Source organism: Triticum dicoccoides, chromosome 4B (genome assembly GCF_002162155.2).
Source record: "Triticum dicoccoides isolate Atlit2015 ecotype Zavitan chromosome 4B, WEW_v2.0, whole genome shotgun sequence".
Classification (NCBI taxonomy): domain Eukaryota; kingdom Viridiplantae; phylum Streptophyta; class Magnoliopsida; order Poales; family Poaceae; genus Triticum; species Triticum dicoccoides.
Genome location: NC_041387.1, coordinates 596,528,655 through 596,548,255, shown reverse-complemented (window position 1 = coordinate 596,548,255; position 19,601 = coordinate 596,528,655). Strand labels below are relative to the sequence as shown.

Sequence of the window (19,601 nt, the reverse complement as noted above, 5' to 3'; positions counted from 1 at the left end):
AACCTCCCGGTGCTCCGGTAAAATGCCGATTTCACCCGGAACGATTCCAAATGTCCAAATATAGGCTTCCAATATATCAATCTTTATGTCTCGACCATTTCAAGACTCCTCGTTACGTCCGTGATCACATCCGGGACTCCGAACAAACTTCGGTACATCAAAACTTATAAACTCATAATAAAACTGTCATCGTAACGTTAAGCGTGCGGACCCTACGGGTTCGAGAACTATGTAGACATGACCTAGAACTATTCTCGGTCAATAACCAATAGCGGAACCTGGATGCTCATATTGGTTCCAAGATATTCTACGAAGATCTTTATCGGTCAAACCGCATAACAACATACGTTGTTCCCTTTGTCATCGGTATGTTACTTGCCCGAGATTTGATCGTCGGTATCCAATACCTAGTTCAATCTCGTTACCGGCAAGTCTCTTTACTCGTTCCGCAATGCATCATCCCGTAACCAACTCATTTGGTCACATTGCTTGCAAGTCTTATAGTGATGTGCATTACCGAGAGGGCCCAAAGATACCTCTTCGACAATCGGAGTGACAAAACCTAATCTCGAAATACGCCAACTCAACATGTACCTTCGGAGACACCTGTAGTACTCCTTTATAATCACCCAGTTACGTTGTGACGTTTGGTAGTACCCAAAGTGTTCCTCCGGTAAACGGGAGTTGCATAATTCTCATAGTTACAGGAACATGTATAAGTCATGAAGAAAGCAATAGCAATATACTAAACGATCAAGTGCTAGGCTAACGGAATGGGTCATGTCAATCACATCATTCTCCTAATGATGTGATCCCATTAATCAAATGACAACACATGTCTATGGTTAGGAAACATAACCATCTTTGATTAACGAGCTAGTCTAGTAGAGGCATACTAGTGACTATATGTTTGTCTATGTATTCACACATGTATCATGTTTCCGGTTAATACAATTCTAGCATGAATAATAAACATTTATCATGATATGAGGAAATAAATAATAACTTTATTATTGCCTCTAGGGCATATTTCCTTCAGGTACTGCCCACCTCGGGTGCCCGCCGAACCGCTTTTTTGCTCTATAAATACCACAATATTCCAGAAACCCTAGGGGAGGCGATGAAATATTGATCCAACCGCCGCAGAGTCCAGAACCACCAGATCCAATCTAGACACCGTCATGGAGGGGTTCACCACTTCCATTGGTGCCTCTCCTATGATGCGGGAGTAGTTCTTTGTAGACCTATGAGTCCGTAGTTAGTAGCTAGATGGCTTCCTCTCTCTCCTCTCTCTCTCGATTATCAATACAATGGTCTCTTGGAGATCCATATGATGTAAGTCTTTTGGCGGTGTGTTTGTTGGGATCCGGTGAACTTTGAGTTTATGATCAGATCTATGTTTTTACCCATGAAAGTTATTTGAGTCTTCTTTGATCTCTTATATGCATGATTGCTTATACCTTCGTATTTCTTCTCCGATATTTGGGTTTTGTTTGGCCAACTTGATCTATTTATCTTGCAATGGGAAGATGTGCTTTGTAGTGGGTTCGATCTTACGGTGCTTGATCCCAGTGACAGAAGGGGAACCGACATGTATGTATCGTTGCTACTAAGGATAACAAGACGAGATCTATATCTCCGCATAGATAAACGGATCTCGTCTACATCATGTCATCGTTCTTATTGCATTATTCCGTTTTCTCATGAACTTAATACACTAGATGCATGCTGGATAGCGGTCGATGTGTGGAGTAATAGTAGTAGATGCAGGCAGGAGTCGATCTACTAATCTTGGATGTGATGCCTATATAATGATCATTACCTGGATATCGTCATGATTATTTGAAGTTCTATCAATTGCCCAACAGTAATTGTTTTCCCACGGTTTGCTATTTTCCTCGCGAGAAGCTACTAGTGAAACCTACGGCCCCCGGGTCTCTTTTCATCATATTTGCCTTTGCGATCTATTTTCTCTTGCATTTATTTTCAGATCTATTAAACCAAAAATACAAAAATACCTTGCTGCAATTTATTTGTTCCGTGATCTATTTATCCTATCTACCACTTTTTACTTCACGTTTTTGCCTATCTTGAGGCACCGTACCCGGAGGGGATTGACAACCCCTTTAACACGTCGGGTTGCGAGTATTTGTTATTTGTGTGCAGGTGCTGTTTACGTGGTGTGAGGAGGTTCTTCTACTGGTTCGATAACCTTGGTCTCATCACTAAGGGAAATACCTACCATCGCTATACTGCATCATCCCTTCCTCTTTGGGGAAATACCGACGTAGTTCTAGCAGACATCACATGGCCATGCTTTCTGAATCTGATCACTCAAGAGGGCCCAGAGAATATCTCTCCAAATAGAAGGGGCAAATCCCATCTTGGTCAACCATGTCTCACGGCATGTTTCAAGACTCACCCGAAAGCTACCTTTTATAACTACCCAGTTACGGAGTAGCGTTTGATAGACCGTAAGTGAGTCGATCCTCATCCCGAGAACATGCAAGGACCTCAGGTCTAGGACATGGCATAGACATTGTACTTGAGACTAACAAATGACTATATCTCGCCGCATCTCAAAGTGGGTCTGTCCAACTCGGTGATTTCCATCCCCGAGCCCATACTATCAGTTTAGCATCTCCATGCACATGACATGTGAAACATAGTCATCAACTAGGTCGTATACTAGTCAAGGATATGTGTCCGCATAACCTTATCAACTAGGGACCATTAGAACAATCATCATACAATACATAGTTCCACAAACAAGTCACATACTTATTGATACATATCATTGATGATGTTCAAGGACAATACAAAGGATTCATGAATACATATGGAAATATCATCATCACATGATTGCCTCTAGGGCATATCTCCAACAGTGGGTAAGTAGTGGTGGGCAGGGTGAGTAAATATAGGCGCGATGGAGAGGAGGAAGAGTGACAGTCATGTGTTTTAACTACATGTTCTTCAATAAGCCATGAACTCTGTGCTGCGCTTGACTCCATGAATTGTGTGCAGATCGAGGAGAGCAATGAGATGGGCATGGGGGTGCTCCCGGCCGTTGACAACAAGGGCAAGCAGCCCCTTCATCCAATGTCCGAGGAGGTTGTGATGCCGCCCACTGCCGAGGAAGACCCGAAGACGCCTGAGGTTGGCGACGGCGAACGCATGGAGGAGCCCTCCCAGCAACAAGCGCTGCAACTACGGCCACTACCATGAGGAGGATGGCCCAACTCACTTCTGCAAGGTCATCCTTGCACCGAAGCTTGAGTGCATCCCCATGCCCCTGGACTTCACCAAGCACTTCGTCACGGTGCCAACATAGTTCAAGCTCAGGAACAACACCGGCTGCTCCTGGAAGGTGACGGTGAAGCTGATGAACGGCAGGGTGTCCCTGGATCAGGGTTGGGCCACCTACACAGCCGTTCATTAGATCAAGATTGGCTACATGGTGACGTTCAAGCTCCTCACTCCTGACACCCTCAAGGTCATCATCTTCGACGAGGATGTCATTGAGGTTGTCAACAAGTGAGGGAAGCACGACGAAGCCTTCGCCGCCAAGGAGTAGGGCCGGGGCACCTCCTTTCTAATTACTATCGAGTCTGCTTTGTACTGTTTATGGTTTATGCGTTGAACTGTTATGAAGTGTGGTACTGCTTGTCTGAAATATGAAGTGTGGTACTGATTATCCTCTATTTATACTCTGCTCTGCTTATGATGTGTGCTACATGGTTGTGCCGAACTGTGCTGGTAAACTCACCAACTAGCCAAAGAGGTTACCACACACCAGGCGTTGCATACAACCAAACGCCATGTCTTGGGTTTGTCCACTAACATGCAGGCAACCAAACACCAGGCAGTGTGGTTCAGCCCATGCAGGCAAGAGGGCATACATGCAACCAAACAACTTGCATATGGTGCATTTGAGGCTGCATTTGCATAGCCAGGCTGAGTTGAGAAGGCTATGCAATGCAACTACTGTAGCTAACAGCAACCAAACACGCCCATAAGATCAATGCTATGCGTAGGCGAGGGAAAGAAAATAAAAAACAGTCAGATCTGCGATCGACAAACTACACCATGTTGGAAATATGCCCTAGAGGCAATAATAAAATGATTATTATTATATTTCCTTGTTCATGATAATTGTCTATTATTCATGCTATAATTGCGTTATCCGGAAATCGTAATACATGTGTGAATACATAGACCACAACATGTCCCTAGTGAGCCTCTAGTTGACTAGCTCGTTGATCAACAGATAGTCATGGTTCCCTGACTATGGACATTGGATGTCATTGATAACGGGATCACATCATTAGGAGAATGATGTGATGGACAAGACCCAATCCTAAGCATAGCACAAGATCATGTAGTTCGTTTGCTAGAGCTTTTCCAATGTCAAGTATCATTTCCTTAGACCATGAGATCGTGTAACTCCTGGATACCGTAGGAGTGCTTTGGGTGTACTTAGCAGACAAGAAGGCCGGCAACACTAAAGGTATATGTGATATACATGTAATTGATGTGTACCTTACCAGTACTCATAGTAGCTCCTGGACATTTGATACCGGTGCGGTTGCTCATATTTGTAACTCAAAACAGGAGCTGCAGAATAAACGGAGACTGGCGAAGGACGAGGTGACGATGCGCGTCGGGAATGGTTCCAAGGTCGATGTGATCGCCGTCGGCACACTACCTCTACATTTAGCTACATGATTAGTTTTAAACCTCAATAATTGTTATTTAGTGCCAGCTTTGAGCATGAACATTGTATCTGGATCTCGTTTAATACGAGATGGCTACTCATTTAAATCCAAGAATAATGGTTGTTCTATTTATATGAGAGATATGTTTTATGGTCATGCCCTGCTTGTCAATGGTTTATTCTTAATGAATCTCGAACGTGATGTTACACATATTCATAGTGTGAATACCAAAAGATGTAAGATTGATAATGATAGTCCCACATATCTGTGGCACTGCCGCCTTGGTCACATTGGTGTAAAACGCATGAACAAGCTCCATACAGATGGACTTTTGGAGTCTCTTGATTTTGAATCATTTGACACGTGCGAACCATGCCTCATGGGTAAAATGACCAAGACTCCGTTCTCCGGAACAATAGAGCAAGCAACCAACTTATTGGAAATTATGCATACTGATGTGTGCGGTCCAATGAGCGTTGAGGCTCGCGGAGGCTATCGTTATGTTCTCACTCTCACTGATGACTTGAGTAGATATGGGTATGTCTACTTGATGAAACACAAGTCTGAGACCTTTGAAAAGTTCAAGGAATTTCAGAATGAGGTAGAGAATCAACATGACCAAAAAATAAAGTTCTTACGATCAGATCGTGGAGGAGAATATTTAAGTCACGAATTTGGTACACACTTAAGGAAATGTGGAATCGTTTCACAACTCACGCCGCCTGGAACACCTCAACATAATGGTGTGTCCGAATGTCGTAATCGCACTCTATTGGATATGGTGCGATCTATGATGTCACTCACCGATTTACCGCTATCATTTCGGGCATACGCTCTAGAGACAGCTACATTCACTTTAAATAGGGCACCGTCTAAATCCGTTGAGACGACACCGTATGAATTATGGTTTGGGAAGAAACCTAAGCTATCATTTCTAAAAGTTTGGGGATGCGATGCTTATGTCAAGAAACTTCAACCTGAAAATATCGAACCCAAGTCGGAAAAATGCGTCTTCATAGGATACCCTAAGGAAACCATTGGGTATACCTTCTACCTTAGATCCGAAGGCAAGATCTTTGTTGCCAAGAACGGGTCCTTTCTGGAGAAAGAGTTTCTCTCGAAAGAAATAAGTGGGAGGAAAGTAGAACTCTATGAAGTACTGCCTCTTGAACCGGAAAGTAGCGCAGCTCAGGAAGATGTTCCTGTGGTGCCTGCACTGACTGGAGAGGAAGTTAATGATGATGATCAAGGTACTTCGGATCAAGTTTCTACTGAACTTCGTAGGTCCACAAGGACACGTTCCACACCAGAATGGTATGGCAACCCTGTCCTAGAAATCATGTTGTTAGACAATGGTGAACCTTCGAACTATGAAGAAGCGATGGCGGGCCCAGATTCCAACAAATGGCTTGAAGCCATGCAATCCGAGATAGGATCCATGTATGAAAACAAAGTGTGGACTTTGACAGACTTGCCTGATGATCGGCGAGCGATAGAAAACAAATGGATCTTTAAGAAGAAGACGGACGCGGATGGTAATGTTACCATCTATAAAGCTCGACTTGTCGCTAAGGGTTATCGGCAAGTTCAAGGGGTTGACTATGATGAGACTTTCTCTCCCGTAGCGAAGCTGAAGTCCGTCCGAATCATGTTAGCAATTGCCGCATACTATGATTATGAGATATGGCAAATGGACGTCAAAACGACATTCCTTAACGGCTATCTGAAGGAAGAACTGTATATGATGCAGCCGGAAGGTTTTGTCGATCCTAAGAATGCTAACAAGGTATGCGAGCTCCAGCGATCCATTTATGGGCTGGTGCAAGCATCTCGGAGTTGGAACATTCGCTTTGATGAGATGATCAAAGCGTTTGGGTTTATGCAGACTTATGGAGAAGCCTGCGTTTGCAAGAAAGTGAGGGGGAGCTCTGTAGCATTTCTCATATTATATGTAGATGACATACTTTTGATGGGAAATGATATAGAACTTTTGGACAACATTAAGGCCTACTTGAATAAGTGTTTTTCAATGAAGGACCTTGGAGAAGCTGCTTACATATTAGGCATCAAGATCTATAGGGATAGATCCAGACGCCTCATAGGTCTTTCACAAAGCACATACCTTGATAAGATATTAAGAAGTTCAATATGGATCAGTCCAAGAAGGGGTTCTTGCCTGTGTTGCAAGGTGTGAAATTGAGCTCGGCTCAATGCCCGACCACGGCAGAAGATAGAGAAAAAATGAGTGTCATCCCCTATGCCTCGGTTATAGGGTCTATTATGTATGCCATGCTATCTACCAGACCTGATGTAAACCTTGCCATAAGTTTGGTAGGAAGGTACCAAAGTAATCCCAGCATGGAACACTGGGCAGCGGTCAAGAATATCCTGAAGTACCTGAAAAGGACTAAGGATATGTTTCTCGTTTATATGGTGACGAAGAGCTCGTCGTAAAGGGTTACATCGACGCTAGCTTCGACACAAATCTGGATGACTCTAAGTCACAAACCGGATATGTGTATATTTTGAATGGTGGGACAGTAAGCTGGTGCAGTTGCAAGCAAAGCGTCGTTGCGGGATCTACATGTGAAGCGGAGTACATGGCAGCCCCGGAGGCAGCGCATGAAGCAATATGGATGAAGGAGTTCATCACCGACCTAGGAGTCATACCCAATGCATCGAGGCCGATCACTCTCTTCTGTGAAAACACTAGAGCTATTGCCCTTGCCAAGGAGCCCAGGTTTCACAAGAAGACCAGGCACATCAAGCGTCGCTTCAACTCCATTCGTGAAAATGTTCAAGATGGAGACATAGATATTTGCAAAGTGCATACAGATCTGAATGTCGCAGATCCGTTGACTAAACCTCTTCCGCGAGCAAAACATGATCAACACCAGAACTCTATGGGTGTTTGATTCATCACAATGTAACTAGATTATTGACTCTAGTGAAAGTGGGAGACTGTTGGAAATATGCCCTAGAGGCAATAATAAAATGATTATTATTATATTTCCTTGTTCATCATAATTGTCTATTATTCATGCTATAATTGTGTTATCCGAAAATCATAATACATGTGTGAATACATAGACCACAACATGTCCCTAGTGAGCCTCTAGTTGACTAGCTCATTGATCAACAGATAGTCATGGTTTCCTGACTATGGACATTAGATGTCATTGATAATGGATCACATCATTAGGAGAATGATGTGATGGACAAGACCCAATCCTAAGCATAGCACAAGATCGTGTAGTTCGTTTGCTAGAGCTTTTCCAATGTCAAGTATCATTTTCTTAGACCATGAGATTGTGTAACTCCCGGATACCGTAGGAGTGCTTTGGGTGTACCAAATGTCACAACGTAACTAGGTGACTATAAAGGTATACTACAGGTATCCTCGAAAGTGTCTGTTAGGTTGACACGGATCGAGACTGGGATTTGTCACTCTGTATGACGGAGAGGTATCTCTGGGCCCACTCGGTAAAGCATCATCATAATGAGCTCAATGTGACCAAGTAGTTGGTCACAGGATCATGCATTACGGTACGAGTAAAGTGACTTGCCGATAACGAGATTGAACGAGGTATTGGGATACCGACGATCTAATCTCGTGCAAGTAACGTACCGATTGACAAATGGAATTATATACGAGATTACTTGAATCCTCGATATCGTGGTTCATTCGATGAGATCATCGTGGAACATGTGGGAGCCAACATGGGTATCCAGATCCTGCTATTGGTTATTGGCCGGAGAGCTGTCTCGGTCATGTCTGCGTGATTCCCGAACCCGTAGGGTCTACACACTTAAGGTTCGGTGACGCTAGGGTTGTAGAGATATTAGTATGCGGTAACCTGAAAGTTGTTCAGAGTCCCGGATGAGATCCGAATGTCACGAGGAATTCCGGAATGGTCTGGAGGTGAAGATTTGTATATAGGAAGTCCAGTTTCGGCCATCGGGAAAGTTTCGGGGGTCACCGGTATTGTACCGGGACAATCGGAAGGGTCCCGGGGTCCACCGGGTGGGGCCACCTATCCCAGAGGGCCCCATGGGCTGAAGTGGGAAGGGAACCAGCCCCTGGTGGGCTGGTGCGCCCCCCCTTGGGCCTCCCCCTGCGCCTAGGGTTGGAAACCCTAGGGGTGGGGGGCGCCCCACCTGACTTAGGGGGCAAGTCCCCCCTTTGGCCGTCGCCGCCCCTTGAGATTGGATCTCTAGGGGGCCGGCGCCCCCCAGGCCCCCTATATAAAGAGGGGGGGAGGGAGGGCTGCGCACCCTAGTCCCTGGCGCCTCCCTCTCCCCCCCGCAACACCTCTCCCTCTCGCTGAGCTTGGCGAAGCCTTACCGAGATTCCCCGCTACTTCCACCACCACACCGTCGTGCTGCTGGATCTCCATCAACCTCTCCTTCCCCTTGCTGGATCAATAAGGAGGAGACGTCTTCCCCAACCGTACGTGTGTTGAACGCGGAGGTGCCGTCCGTTCGGCACTAGGATCTTCGGTGATTTGGATCACGACAAGTACGACTCCATCAACCCCATTCTCTTGAACGCTTCCGCTTGCGATCTACAAGGGTATGTAGATGCACTCCTCTCTCTCGTTGGTAGATGACTCCATAGATTGATCTTGGTGAAGCATAGAAATTTTTTATTTTCTGCAACGTTCCCTAACACACCAACCATCTCATGACACCACATGAACGACGAGATTCTTTAACAACAATGCTTTCAGGAACGAAGAGACACTCAAGCGTCGCTGTCGTCGGATCCAACCACAAGACCATAATCTAAGTTTTCACCCTCAAGAATCTGACTGAGCAATGCTTTCAACAAGATAACGACTAATAATAAAGTAAGGAAACCATCACCATTGTCAGGTGTAACCACTCGGTCTAACCTAGGTTTTCGTCCTGAAACTCGAGACCGGGTGCTTGATAGCACCACCATCAAGGTCACTGATATGTTGTCGCCACCATTTTTTGTGATCCCCGCAACTATTTACGATGCGATACCACCCCTCTCCGTCAAGCCGTCATCCATAATTTGTAGCTCACCACTGAAGTTAATCATTAGATCAGGAGAGATGAACCCTCCCGAAAACCTCTCGATGATCACCGCCATCGTGAAGCCGTAGGAAGTCGCTACAGTACAGTTACAGTCACCACCATCCGCGCGATCAAATCTGAATCATCACCACCAAGACGTGGACCGTAGCACCATCAGCCGGCCACTACAGGCGCAGAAGGTCAGCACCTCGCCACGCAACAACTTGCTAGTAGTTTTATTTATAAAGCAGGACGAAAGCTTTTCTCAAAATATAACAACTTACACAATGGTACAATATAGTTGAAGCATATTACATACATTTTTAAGAGAAAATACATCAACCACCCCGAAATGGGACTGGATTATAGATCACATGGAACCGAAGAAAGGAAATACAACACAGTAAGATACATAGGCGCTAGCAAGCAGCTAACAGAGCCTCAAAAGCTACAAACTAGAATGATAAATCAGAGAAGCACGTAGCTAAAGACATCGAGGCCCTCCTCCTAGAACGAAGCACTAGGGAACTAGGACCATGCTGGCACAGAGGAGAAGGGATGCCCGACATCAACAGGGAATGTGATCACCAAACAACTACGGATCCCAGCACAGCGCAACTATTCAATTCCATCTCCGAAGGAGGATACAACATCCTCGTCGCCTCGCCTAGCTCGATAAGCACCGCACCGTCGGAAGATGGAGATGTTCCACCTAGAACAACAATGGTTGTGGCCGGAAGATGGCCACATAGAGAGGATCCATGGGCAGCCGACGAGCCGCCAAAGCTCCCCCCAAGCAGAACTGCCACGGCCTGACCGCAGAGGAGGGATATCATCAAGCTTGGACGAAGAGGACACATCACGGCCGCCACCAAATGCACCCCAACAACGCACACTAACCAAACAACTCGCAAAGGCTTCGCCTGCAAGAAAGAGAACGGCACCGAGAGCACCGCCACCGCCCATCAAGCGCTTTCACCTGGGAGGCTAGATGATGGTGGGTGGAGGGAGGCTGACCTGACAAATGGGAGGAATAACGGCGTGCCGCCACCGCGACCAGCCATGGATTTCTCCTGGTTAGCCCCCCCATCCCACCCGTTGCACAGAGGTCGAAATAAGTGCAGTAGTTCAACATATTAGAGCATCTCCAGCCGTTCAGCCCCCCAGGGCGCCGAAAAAGAGCGGCCTGGGGGCGAACCGGCTCTAGATCGGCCCCTGGGGGCGGCATAGCTCCTAGCCACGCCCCCAGGCGCCGCCCCCCAGCCACGGCAAATTCAAACGTAGTCTCATTCCCGCGCACAAAATAGACGCCACAGGCTGGCGATCAAGCGGCCAGTAGATCGGCGATCGGATGAAAAGTTTGGCATAGAAAAAATAGAAAGGACGGAAGCGCGCATTAGGCGGCGAGGTCGGCCTCCGGCGGCGGTGGAGTCGGCGTGCGCGGGCTTGACGGGGTCTCTGTGCTTGGCGGTGTCGGCGTGGCTTCTGTGCTGCGGGCAGTGTCGGCGACATAATCGCAAGGGCTTGGCGGCGGCGTCGGCGTGTGCGTGGGCGTGGGCGGCGTCGTCGTGGGCGTGGGCGGCGGCGTCGTGGGCGTGGGCGGCATCGTCGAGGGAAGCTGGTTCATGATGAGGCCACGCTCCGCCAAGTACCACGCCTTGACCGCCTCGTCGGTACTCTGGAGCATGTCCGCCCCACCCAGTAGGAAAGCCAGGTCGGTGTTCCTCTTCTTCGTGACGACGTTGGTCCAGAGTAGGTCGAGCTTGATGGCGCTGCTCGACATCAACGCCGACCACCGCGCCTCGGTCTTCTCTTCACGAAGGGCGGCCCGGACCTGTGCATCGGTGAGGCAGTGCTGGATGGACTCCTGCACGTGATCGGTGGCCACATCGGCGTGCTTCCCTTTCTTGGCACCTTTGTTGCCGTCCGGTGGCCCTTCTGATGCGCCCGGGGTCGGCGCGTCCGGCTTGTAGGTCTCTTTGGCCTTGTCGAGGGTGCGCCGGACTTCCGCCCACTTCTCGCACTTGTCAATGTGCTTGTAAATGTGGAGGTACTTGAACTCGGCGTTGTTGTTGCTCTGCCAATACAGGCCGAACATGCGCAGCAACTGCGCGGACGAACAAACAGTTTGCGGGCGTACACGGCGAAGGGAGGCGGGAGACCGGCGTGGCATACCTGATCCTCAATGCTGGCGCCGCTCTCTGGGTGAGCGGCTACCTCCTCGACGACCCCATGCCATTTGTTGCACGCCCCCTGGATACGTCCCCAATGGTTCGCCATCGCCTTCGACCCGCGCTGCATGTAGATGCCTTTGAAGTAGGGGTCGACAAGTTTGCGCTCGTCGAACTCGGCCTTGATGCGCTCCCAGTACGTCTCGATGCTCTGGTTCGTGCCGGTGGTCGGGTCAAGGCAGACGATTTTCCATGCTTCGGCGAGGCATTCCTCCTCCTTGGACGCCCACTTGATGCGCGGCTCGCCTGACCTGGCCGTCCGCTTCTTCTTCTTGCGCCTCATCGCCGGAATAGTCGCCGACTCCTCCTCCTCCTCCTCCTCCTCCCCCTCGTCCTCCTCCTCCTGCTCCTCCCGCTCCTCGTCGCTATAGACGTAGCCGAGCTCGCCGTCCATGCCGCCGCTGAGATCCACCGTCTCATCCGCGGTGAACCTGGGAGACGCGGCGGCCGCGGCCGAACCTTCCGCGATGATGTCGTCCATGTCGGCCTCGGTCTCGTCGACGTCGCAAAGGTGCGAGAAGGGCAGCGCGCAACGACGGAGAGTGGGCGTCAGGGAGGACGCGTACGCGGGCGTCGAGTAGTTGTATGGAGGGTACTGCACACCGGTGAAGGCGGGCGAGGGCGTGCGCTGGGTCGGGTGTCCATGGGGGAAAGTGACGTTTGGGTTGAACCCACCGTGCGCGTCCCCGTCGGCGTAGCCCGACGAAGATGATCCCCATGGCTGTGGCGACGGAGACCCGACGCCTTGCTGGCCCCAGGGCGCGTACTGCGCGTGGTTGCCGGGTGGATTCATCATCCCCCCGCGAGTCACCTCGGCCTCGGCTTGGTCCGCCGAAGCGGCAGCCGCAGCCGCGCGTGCCGCGTTGTCACGGGCCTTCTTGGCGAGGGCCCTGTTCCGCCGGTCGGCGGTGACGGCCTCCCGGCGCTGCACTTCCACCCTCCAATCGGCGTTTGTCATGCCCAATGGCTTGGACGGCGGCGCCCTCGGCTTCCTCTGCTTCGGCTGGGCGACGGAGGCGGTCGCGGTTGCCACGGCACGGGGGACGACGTACTTCTTCGGTGGCATGGCGGCCGGCTGGGAGGCGAGCGGGAGGGAGATTGGCGGGAGGGAAGGAGAAAATGGGAGGGAAGTGGGGAAAAGCGGGAAGAAACGGCGGGAAGAGGCGCTCGACTCGCCGACAGGACAGACCCACGCGTCCTTTTCGCTTGTGCCGGCACCCCAGGCGCTCCCCAGGGAGTCGGGTTCTGCCTGGGTCCGCCGGCATCAGTTTCGGTCTGAGCCGGCAAAAAACGGGCTTTTGGAGGGCGACTGGGCCGTTTTTTCGGCGCCGGCATGACAAAAACGTCCGGAAAAGCCCTGTTGGGAGCGCGGCTGGAGATGCTCTTACGTACGTCTATAGAAATTCTTATTAGCGATATTATTGTAGCTAGCTGCGGTCGAGTACATTAACCCAGAACCACGTAAGTACTCTACGCTTGCCCATTGATGCGGTCGAGTAAATGTAGTTACTGTTGCTTGTAGTCCTCCTTGTTGTATGGAGCGAAGAGCTCGGAGATCCAGTTGGTCTTGCGGTGCGTGGCGGAGCTCAGGTCGGCGCACATGCCGTCGCTGTCGTGGATGCTGTAGGTGGAGATGCAGTGCCGGCGGTAGAACCGCGTGGTGCGACGCATGGCGTCGGCCTCGCCGGCGACGTGCCTCATCATGGCCTGCACGGTAGGCAGCTCGAACCGCCCCTCCAGCAGCCCCGCCAGCCATCGGCACCGCAGCTCCGACGTGTGCAGGTTCGATGCGCTCTCCACGAACCCCACGAATGCCATGTTCGGGATCAGCGGGTGGATCGTGCCGCTGCACAAACACATCAGTCATCAGGCACTGGGTACATGCACGTGTAACTAATGATAAACATGCTACTCCCTCGGTTCCAATAACGTATGACTAAGAGGGTGTTTGTTTCCAGGACTTATTGATTTAGGGACTTAAAAAAGTCCCTATAAGTCCCATCTAAACCAAACAGAAGGGACTTATAGGGACTTAAAGGGGGCATTTATGACTTATGAAATAAGACTCTCAAGAGAGTCTTATAAGGACTTATAGTTGTAATATGTTTTTATAGGGACTTATAAGTTCCATGAACCAAACAGGTAGAGACTTTTTAGGGACTTGAGACTTATAAGTTGGGACTAAAAAAATCATAGGACTTATGAACCAAACAGGGCCTAATGTAGTGCCAAAAAACATCTTTTATTATGAGATGGATGGAGTACTATACACGTACTGGTAGAGGGGCATCATGGAGGACTCGTCAACGAGGAGGCCGCGGAAGGGCTTAGGGAGGACCTCGCGGAGCTTGTCCGTGCCCTCGAAGCCGGTGGCGAGGAAGACGAGGTCGGCCTCCACCCCGGTGCCGTCTTCGAGGACGACGCCGATCTCCGAGAGCCACCACCCGTCGGGGGCCCTCTTGAAGCGCACCAGGCCGTGGTCAGCCATGTCGAAGAAGCCCTCCGGGAGGAAGGCCAGTTGGCAGCTGGCGTAGTCCTCGACAAAGGGGTGGTCCGGCGTCAGACCGTACTTGCCCAGCGGCAGCTTCCACAACAGGTACGACTCGATGAACTTCGACACCCCTGCCCGCTGCACCACCAAGATTCATCCATGCATGCATGGTTGCTGCTGTCATGAGAAATTTGTGCATGCATGGTTTGTGCAATAAGTAATGTTCTTCACGGCTGCGAATTATGACGTACACATACATACCAGTGGGCTCATGAGGCGGCAGAGGAGGGATCTGAAGAAGCTCTGGTTGGGCCGCTCGTAGAAGAGCTGGGAGAAACGTGTCGAGTAAAACAGGAAGAATGGCAAGCCCCAGATGGCGTATGACGGCACCATCCAATGCAGGGTCCGCACCAGCATCGTGCACGCCTGCCCGCCGTCGCCTTCAAACAAAGAAAACAAGGTTTTGCTATTCAGTTTTGCTAAGTCTCAGTCGATTGAAACTTCGTTATGTCTCAGTCGATACTATCTTTCTTTGATTTTGCATGGGGATCATACAAAAAAATATTTTCTGTTTTTCTTTTTCTTCTTGCATACTATATCACTTGACTGAGACTTGGTTAAGTCTCAGTCGACTCAGACCTAGGGTGTGCTATGTATCAGCTACCTGAAATTTTATCTCGCATGCAGTCACCTTCCTCCTTCCCCCTTTTCTTCCTTCACACGGGACCTGTCTAGAGAAGTCGCCGGAGAAGACAACCCCACTATCTATTATTAGGGGTGGGGGGAAGCCATGGGGGTGCAGGAGAGCGCCGGGGTTTTTCTCTATTGTGGCGAGGCCTAGAGGGATGGCCAGGGCAGAGAGGCTGTGCGCGGTAGCGCTGGCCGGCCCGGGTGATGGAGGCTGACAGTTAGGGCGAGGCAGGCCGACGGTGTCACGAGCAAGAAGAGAGGGAGGTAGAATATGAACAATGCGTGTTCTATTTTTGATTGTTGGCTGAAGACCTAAGGGCTCTGGTTGGAAGTGACTGATGGACTTTTATTTTCAGGCACCTAACTTATAGTTGGTCCCAACAAAAAAAGCAAAGCAAACTTAATCGGTTAATCGACCGATCCATGTTTTAGGAGATGAGTAAAGTGCATTTTCATCCCTCAACTTATCAAGAAATGTGGTTTTTGTCCCTGAATTTTTTAGTGCAACCTCCCAACTCTCAAGTCTTTGACAGTGACCTTCCTTGGTCAAACGTGATTTTAACTTGATGTGGCACAGTTTTGGCCACATCTTAGTGCAACCTTCCTGTCCCAACACTTAATATCGAATAGTGGATTCCTCGACCAAAACCTGGTTTACTCTTAGGAGAATTTGGACAAAATTTACTCGTAGGAGAATTGTCATAAGTTGAGGGATAACAAAATGCACTTCCTCTTAGGAGAATTTGGACACAGTAGAAGCTAGCTAACTATGGGAGTATGCTTTTACGCACCTTGGTTTGCCTGAACACATTCGTTGGCTAGATCGATAGCGCTCTTCTTGTACCCAACCACCACAACCTTCTTTCCTCTCATCAGCTCAACGGTCTCCTCCTTGCTCAGCTTGCAGTAGTCCACCGAGTGCATCACCGTCCCCTTGAACACCTCCGGCCCCTTTCCCGGCGGGAACACCGGCATCCGCGGCACGTCGCCGTACTTCCCCGTGCACATCACCACGAACTCGAACTTGTAATACTGCACATTCCCGTGGCAAAATATGCTCGTGAGGTGATTGAATTTATCAGAAGTCGGTGCAAAGTATGTAAAAGCAATCATGCATGACAAGAATACAAAGTAGAGGAACTTGTGCCTGAACAGTGCCGGAGCCGCCGGTGGCGACGCCGACCTCCCACGTGGGCTTGCCCTGGAGCGGAGCCTTGCCGGTGCCGCTCCACCGCTCGGTGAACCCGGCCTCGGCGCCGCCAAGGAACTTGATGTCCACCACTTTGGACCCGAACGAGATGTAGCGCCAGAGATCGAACTCGTCGGCGTAGCCCTCGAGGTAGTCGACGACCTCGGTGTGGGTCGGGAACGCCGGGTCGTCACGGTTGCCCCATGAGTAGTCGGAGAACTCGTAGTTCGCGCGTGGCGTCTGGAGCCGCGTGGTGCGGTACACGCAGTGTTTCCACACCCCGCCCACGGACGGCGTCGCCTCGAACACCACGGGGTCGTAGGCCGCCATCTGCTTGGCGGCCGCGAGCCCGCTGATCCCGCTGCCGATGATGGCCACACGGGACACCGTGGGCACGGCCTCCCTCGTGGCCCGTGCTGCTTTCACTTGCGCCATGGCCGTGGACGACGCGAGGTGATGGATGGAGCTCTGGCTGTGTGTGATGAACTTGTGATCGATTGATGTGTGTGCAAGAGAGAACTGCTTGTTGGTGTCGATAAGAAGAAGGCTTGAGCGTATTTATAGGGATCTTGCTTTGCATAAAGGAAGTAGGCCCATGCATAGCATGCATGCGGACGGCACAAGGAAAGTGCTGCTACACCGTGACAAAAATTAGAGTCCCAACGCAAAGTCACGATCACACCTTCGCTAGACCAGGGGTGTACAGACTCATGGATACCATGCAGCGGCATCTACTGGTTGAAGGATGCGGCGCCTTGCTCACTGCCCACGCCATAGGAATCTGCATGAGACGAGGCATTCACGTGAGGTACTAGTAGTATTTCTCTCCATTGCATGCATGCGGGCACTCGGCACTCGACGTAGTCCCGGCTTAGGGTAGAGTGCCAAAGCGCTCAGGAATCAGCACAAAAAGGGAAGACTTGTGTGAGATCTTATATTAGGTGAGATCAATGAGATTCACTGGTGGAAAAAGGGCCTTTGGTCGCGGTTCGCAACTGCCATTAGTCGCGGTTGCGCAACCGCGACCGAACGGGCGCGACTAAAGGCCCCACCCTTTAGTCGCGGTTGCTTAAGAACCGCGACTAAAGGCCCGTCCACGTGGGCGCCAGGTGGCCGTCGGGGCGGAGGACCTTTAGACGCGGTTCTTCTGGCCAACCGCGACTAAAGGCCGCCGCAGGTTTAGGGTTTTAGCCCCCCCCCCTAAACCTGTTTTCTGTTTAATTTGTATTGTTTTATTTCTTTTGTGCTTTATTTTAATTTTGAAGGAGTTTCACATATTCTACGGTACTATATACATGCATATGAATGTACAATTTCAAACAAATTTGAAATTAGAACCAAAAAGAATTCAAGAGGAATATACAATATATATTCAATATCATCGGATGACCATATACAATTTTGAACAAGTTTCCATACATAATTTAATGCATATAAAGTTCTACGTCCTCGTAATGGTGTTCTCCTTTAGGATGGAGGACTTCCCTCCTGAACCATCCAGCTAGTTCCTCTTGAAGTGGTCGGAAGCGAGCTTCTGGACTAAGCATCATCCGGAGGTTATTCCTCTGAGCATTGGTATCACTCGGAACCCGCTCAGAGGTGTATCTCCGGATCATCTCACAGACATAGTATGCACATAGATTGGTCCCCGCTGGCTGAATATCCTCACCATTCTTAGCCTTTGCCCTTTTGAATTCTAGCTCTTTTTTGAATTCACCGACCTTTGTATCTATGAACCGTCTCCAAACCCTACGAGGCAAAGAAAATTAAATGAACAAGAGAGTTATTAGTTACTTGATATTAGGAAATGAACGAAATAGGCCGATCGATATAGAGCGCAAATGAATGAAAATAATTACTTCTACAGCATTCTTCTCATGTCGACCCAAAGCTTTGGATCCTTATTCAGAGAGTCGTGGACGAGACATTCTGAGGTGTCAACTTTAATTACTAGCAGAATCCAGTGGAACCTGCGGACACGATACATGCACAGTACGTCATGCATAACTCATCGATTAGCCGGCCACATACCATGCATGGAGTAAACAAAAGAGAATGTGCTCAAGACAGAAACACTCACCCAAAATGGTAAGGAAATAGAATATCACTTTTGAGTTCCTGCTTTGTAAGAAACTGCCACAGGTCTGCCTCCATGTCGGCGGGGTGATGCTCCAACACATATCCATTAACGATGTGTGGGTCAATGAACCCAACATCATGGATGTTCCTTACTATGCATTCCTTAATCTTCATTCTGCATGTATAATAGCGGACACAACAATATAGTTAGGACATATATATAGTGCAGGCAATATGAACGAGATGGGGTAGAAATAAATCACTTACAGAACGTAGCAACTGATGATAGATTTGTCGAGCTCGCGCAGATTGAAAAGTTGGAACAATTCACTCAGATGAATTTGTACATAGTAATGTTTGAAGTGATGCTCATATCTAACTTGTGTGAGATCTTATATTAGGTGAGATCAATGAGATTGATTTTTTTGAAAGAAAAATGTTCAAACATTCGTAAAAAAAATTTGTAGACACACATCAATGTTTTGATCTACAACCTCAAAAAATGCAGCTCCTAATTCGACCTAGTTTTCCTTTTTGGTAGAGTTGTCGATATACATTTATCAACGGGGACGCGACGCTGTCAAGGTATTCCTGCTTTGGCGGCTTGGTGCCATGGCCTTCAAAATCTTGACAACGTTATAGTGCAACAAGGTAACTACTCTCTCTGTCACAGTTTACATGGCGCGCTAGAAAAATCTCGGGGACCAAGATGGTTAGTGATTGGAATACTGAAAATAGCATTGGTTGTTAATTACGACGCCTAATTAATGGAGAAATTAATGCACGGTGTGCCTCACAACCAATAAATGAGTAGTCCTAGCGCATGCAGTGATGGAGGAAAAGGACCGCATTATGAGGATACAGACCTGGGGTAGGATCATAGGCCTGACCTATACGTCCTACCCAAGGTCACTACCCTGGAAGATAAAAGGACCAAGAGACAACATGAGAGCGCCAGTCGAATACGTCGAGTGCAATCCACTCGACGACCACGTCACTCGGAGGTACTCCTCCCTACCGTCACTCGACCATACAGAGAGTCACTCGACCTATCGAAGACCAGGAGTCAGAAGGGACCACAACGGTCGGACGTTCACTCCGTAGTCTTTATAAGCATTAACAACACTTAAGGCTGGCGTTACCAGTAACACCCCTTACTT

General features: G+C 49.2%; 1 protein-coding gene across 1 annotated transcript; it reads right to left on the bottom strand.

Moving 5' to 3' along the window:
* Nucleotides 1–13,385: 13,385 nt before the first annotated feature.
* On the bottom strand, nt 13,386–16,797 carry LOC119293971 (probable flavin-containing monooxygenase 1). The gene is made up of 5 exons (XM_037572276.1): nt 16,321–16,797; nt 15,965–16,205; nt 14,745–14,923; nt 14,269–14,621; nt 13,386–13,838 (listed from the first exon to the last, which is right to left on the bottom strand). The coding sequence occupies exons 1-5, from the start codon at nt 16,795–16,797 to the stop codon at nt 13,499–13,501; spliced, it is 1,590 nt and encodes a 529-aa protein (XP_037428173.1). The 3' UTR covers nt 13,386–13,498.
* Between the last annotated feature and the right edge of the window lie 2,804 nt (nt 16,798–19,601).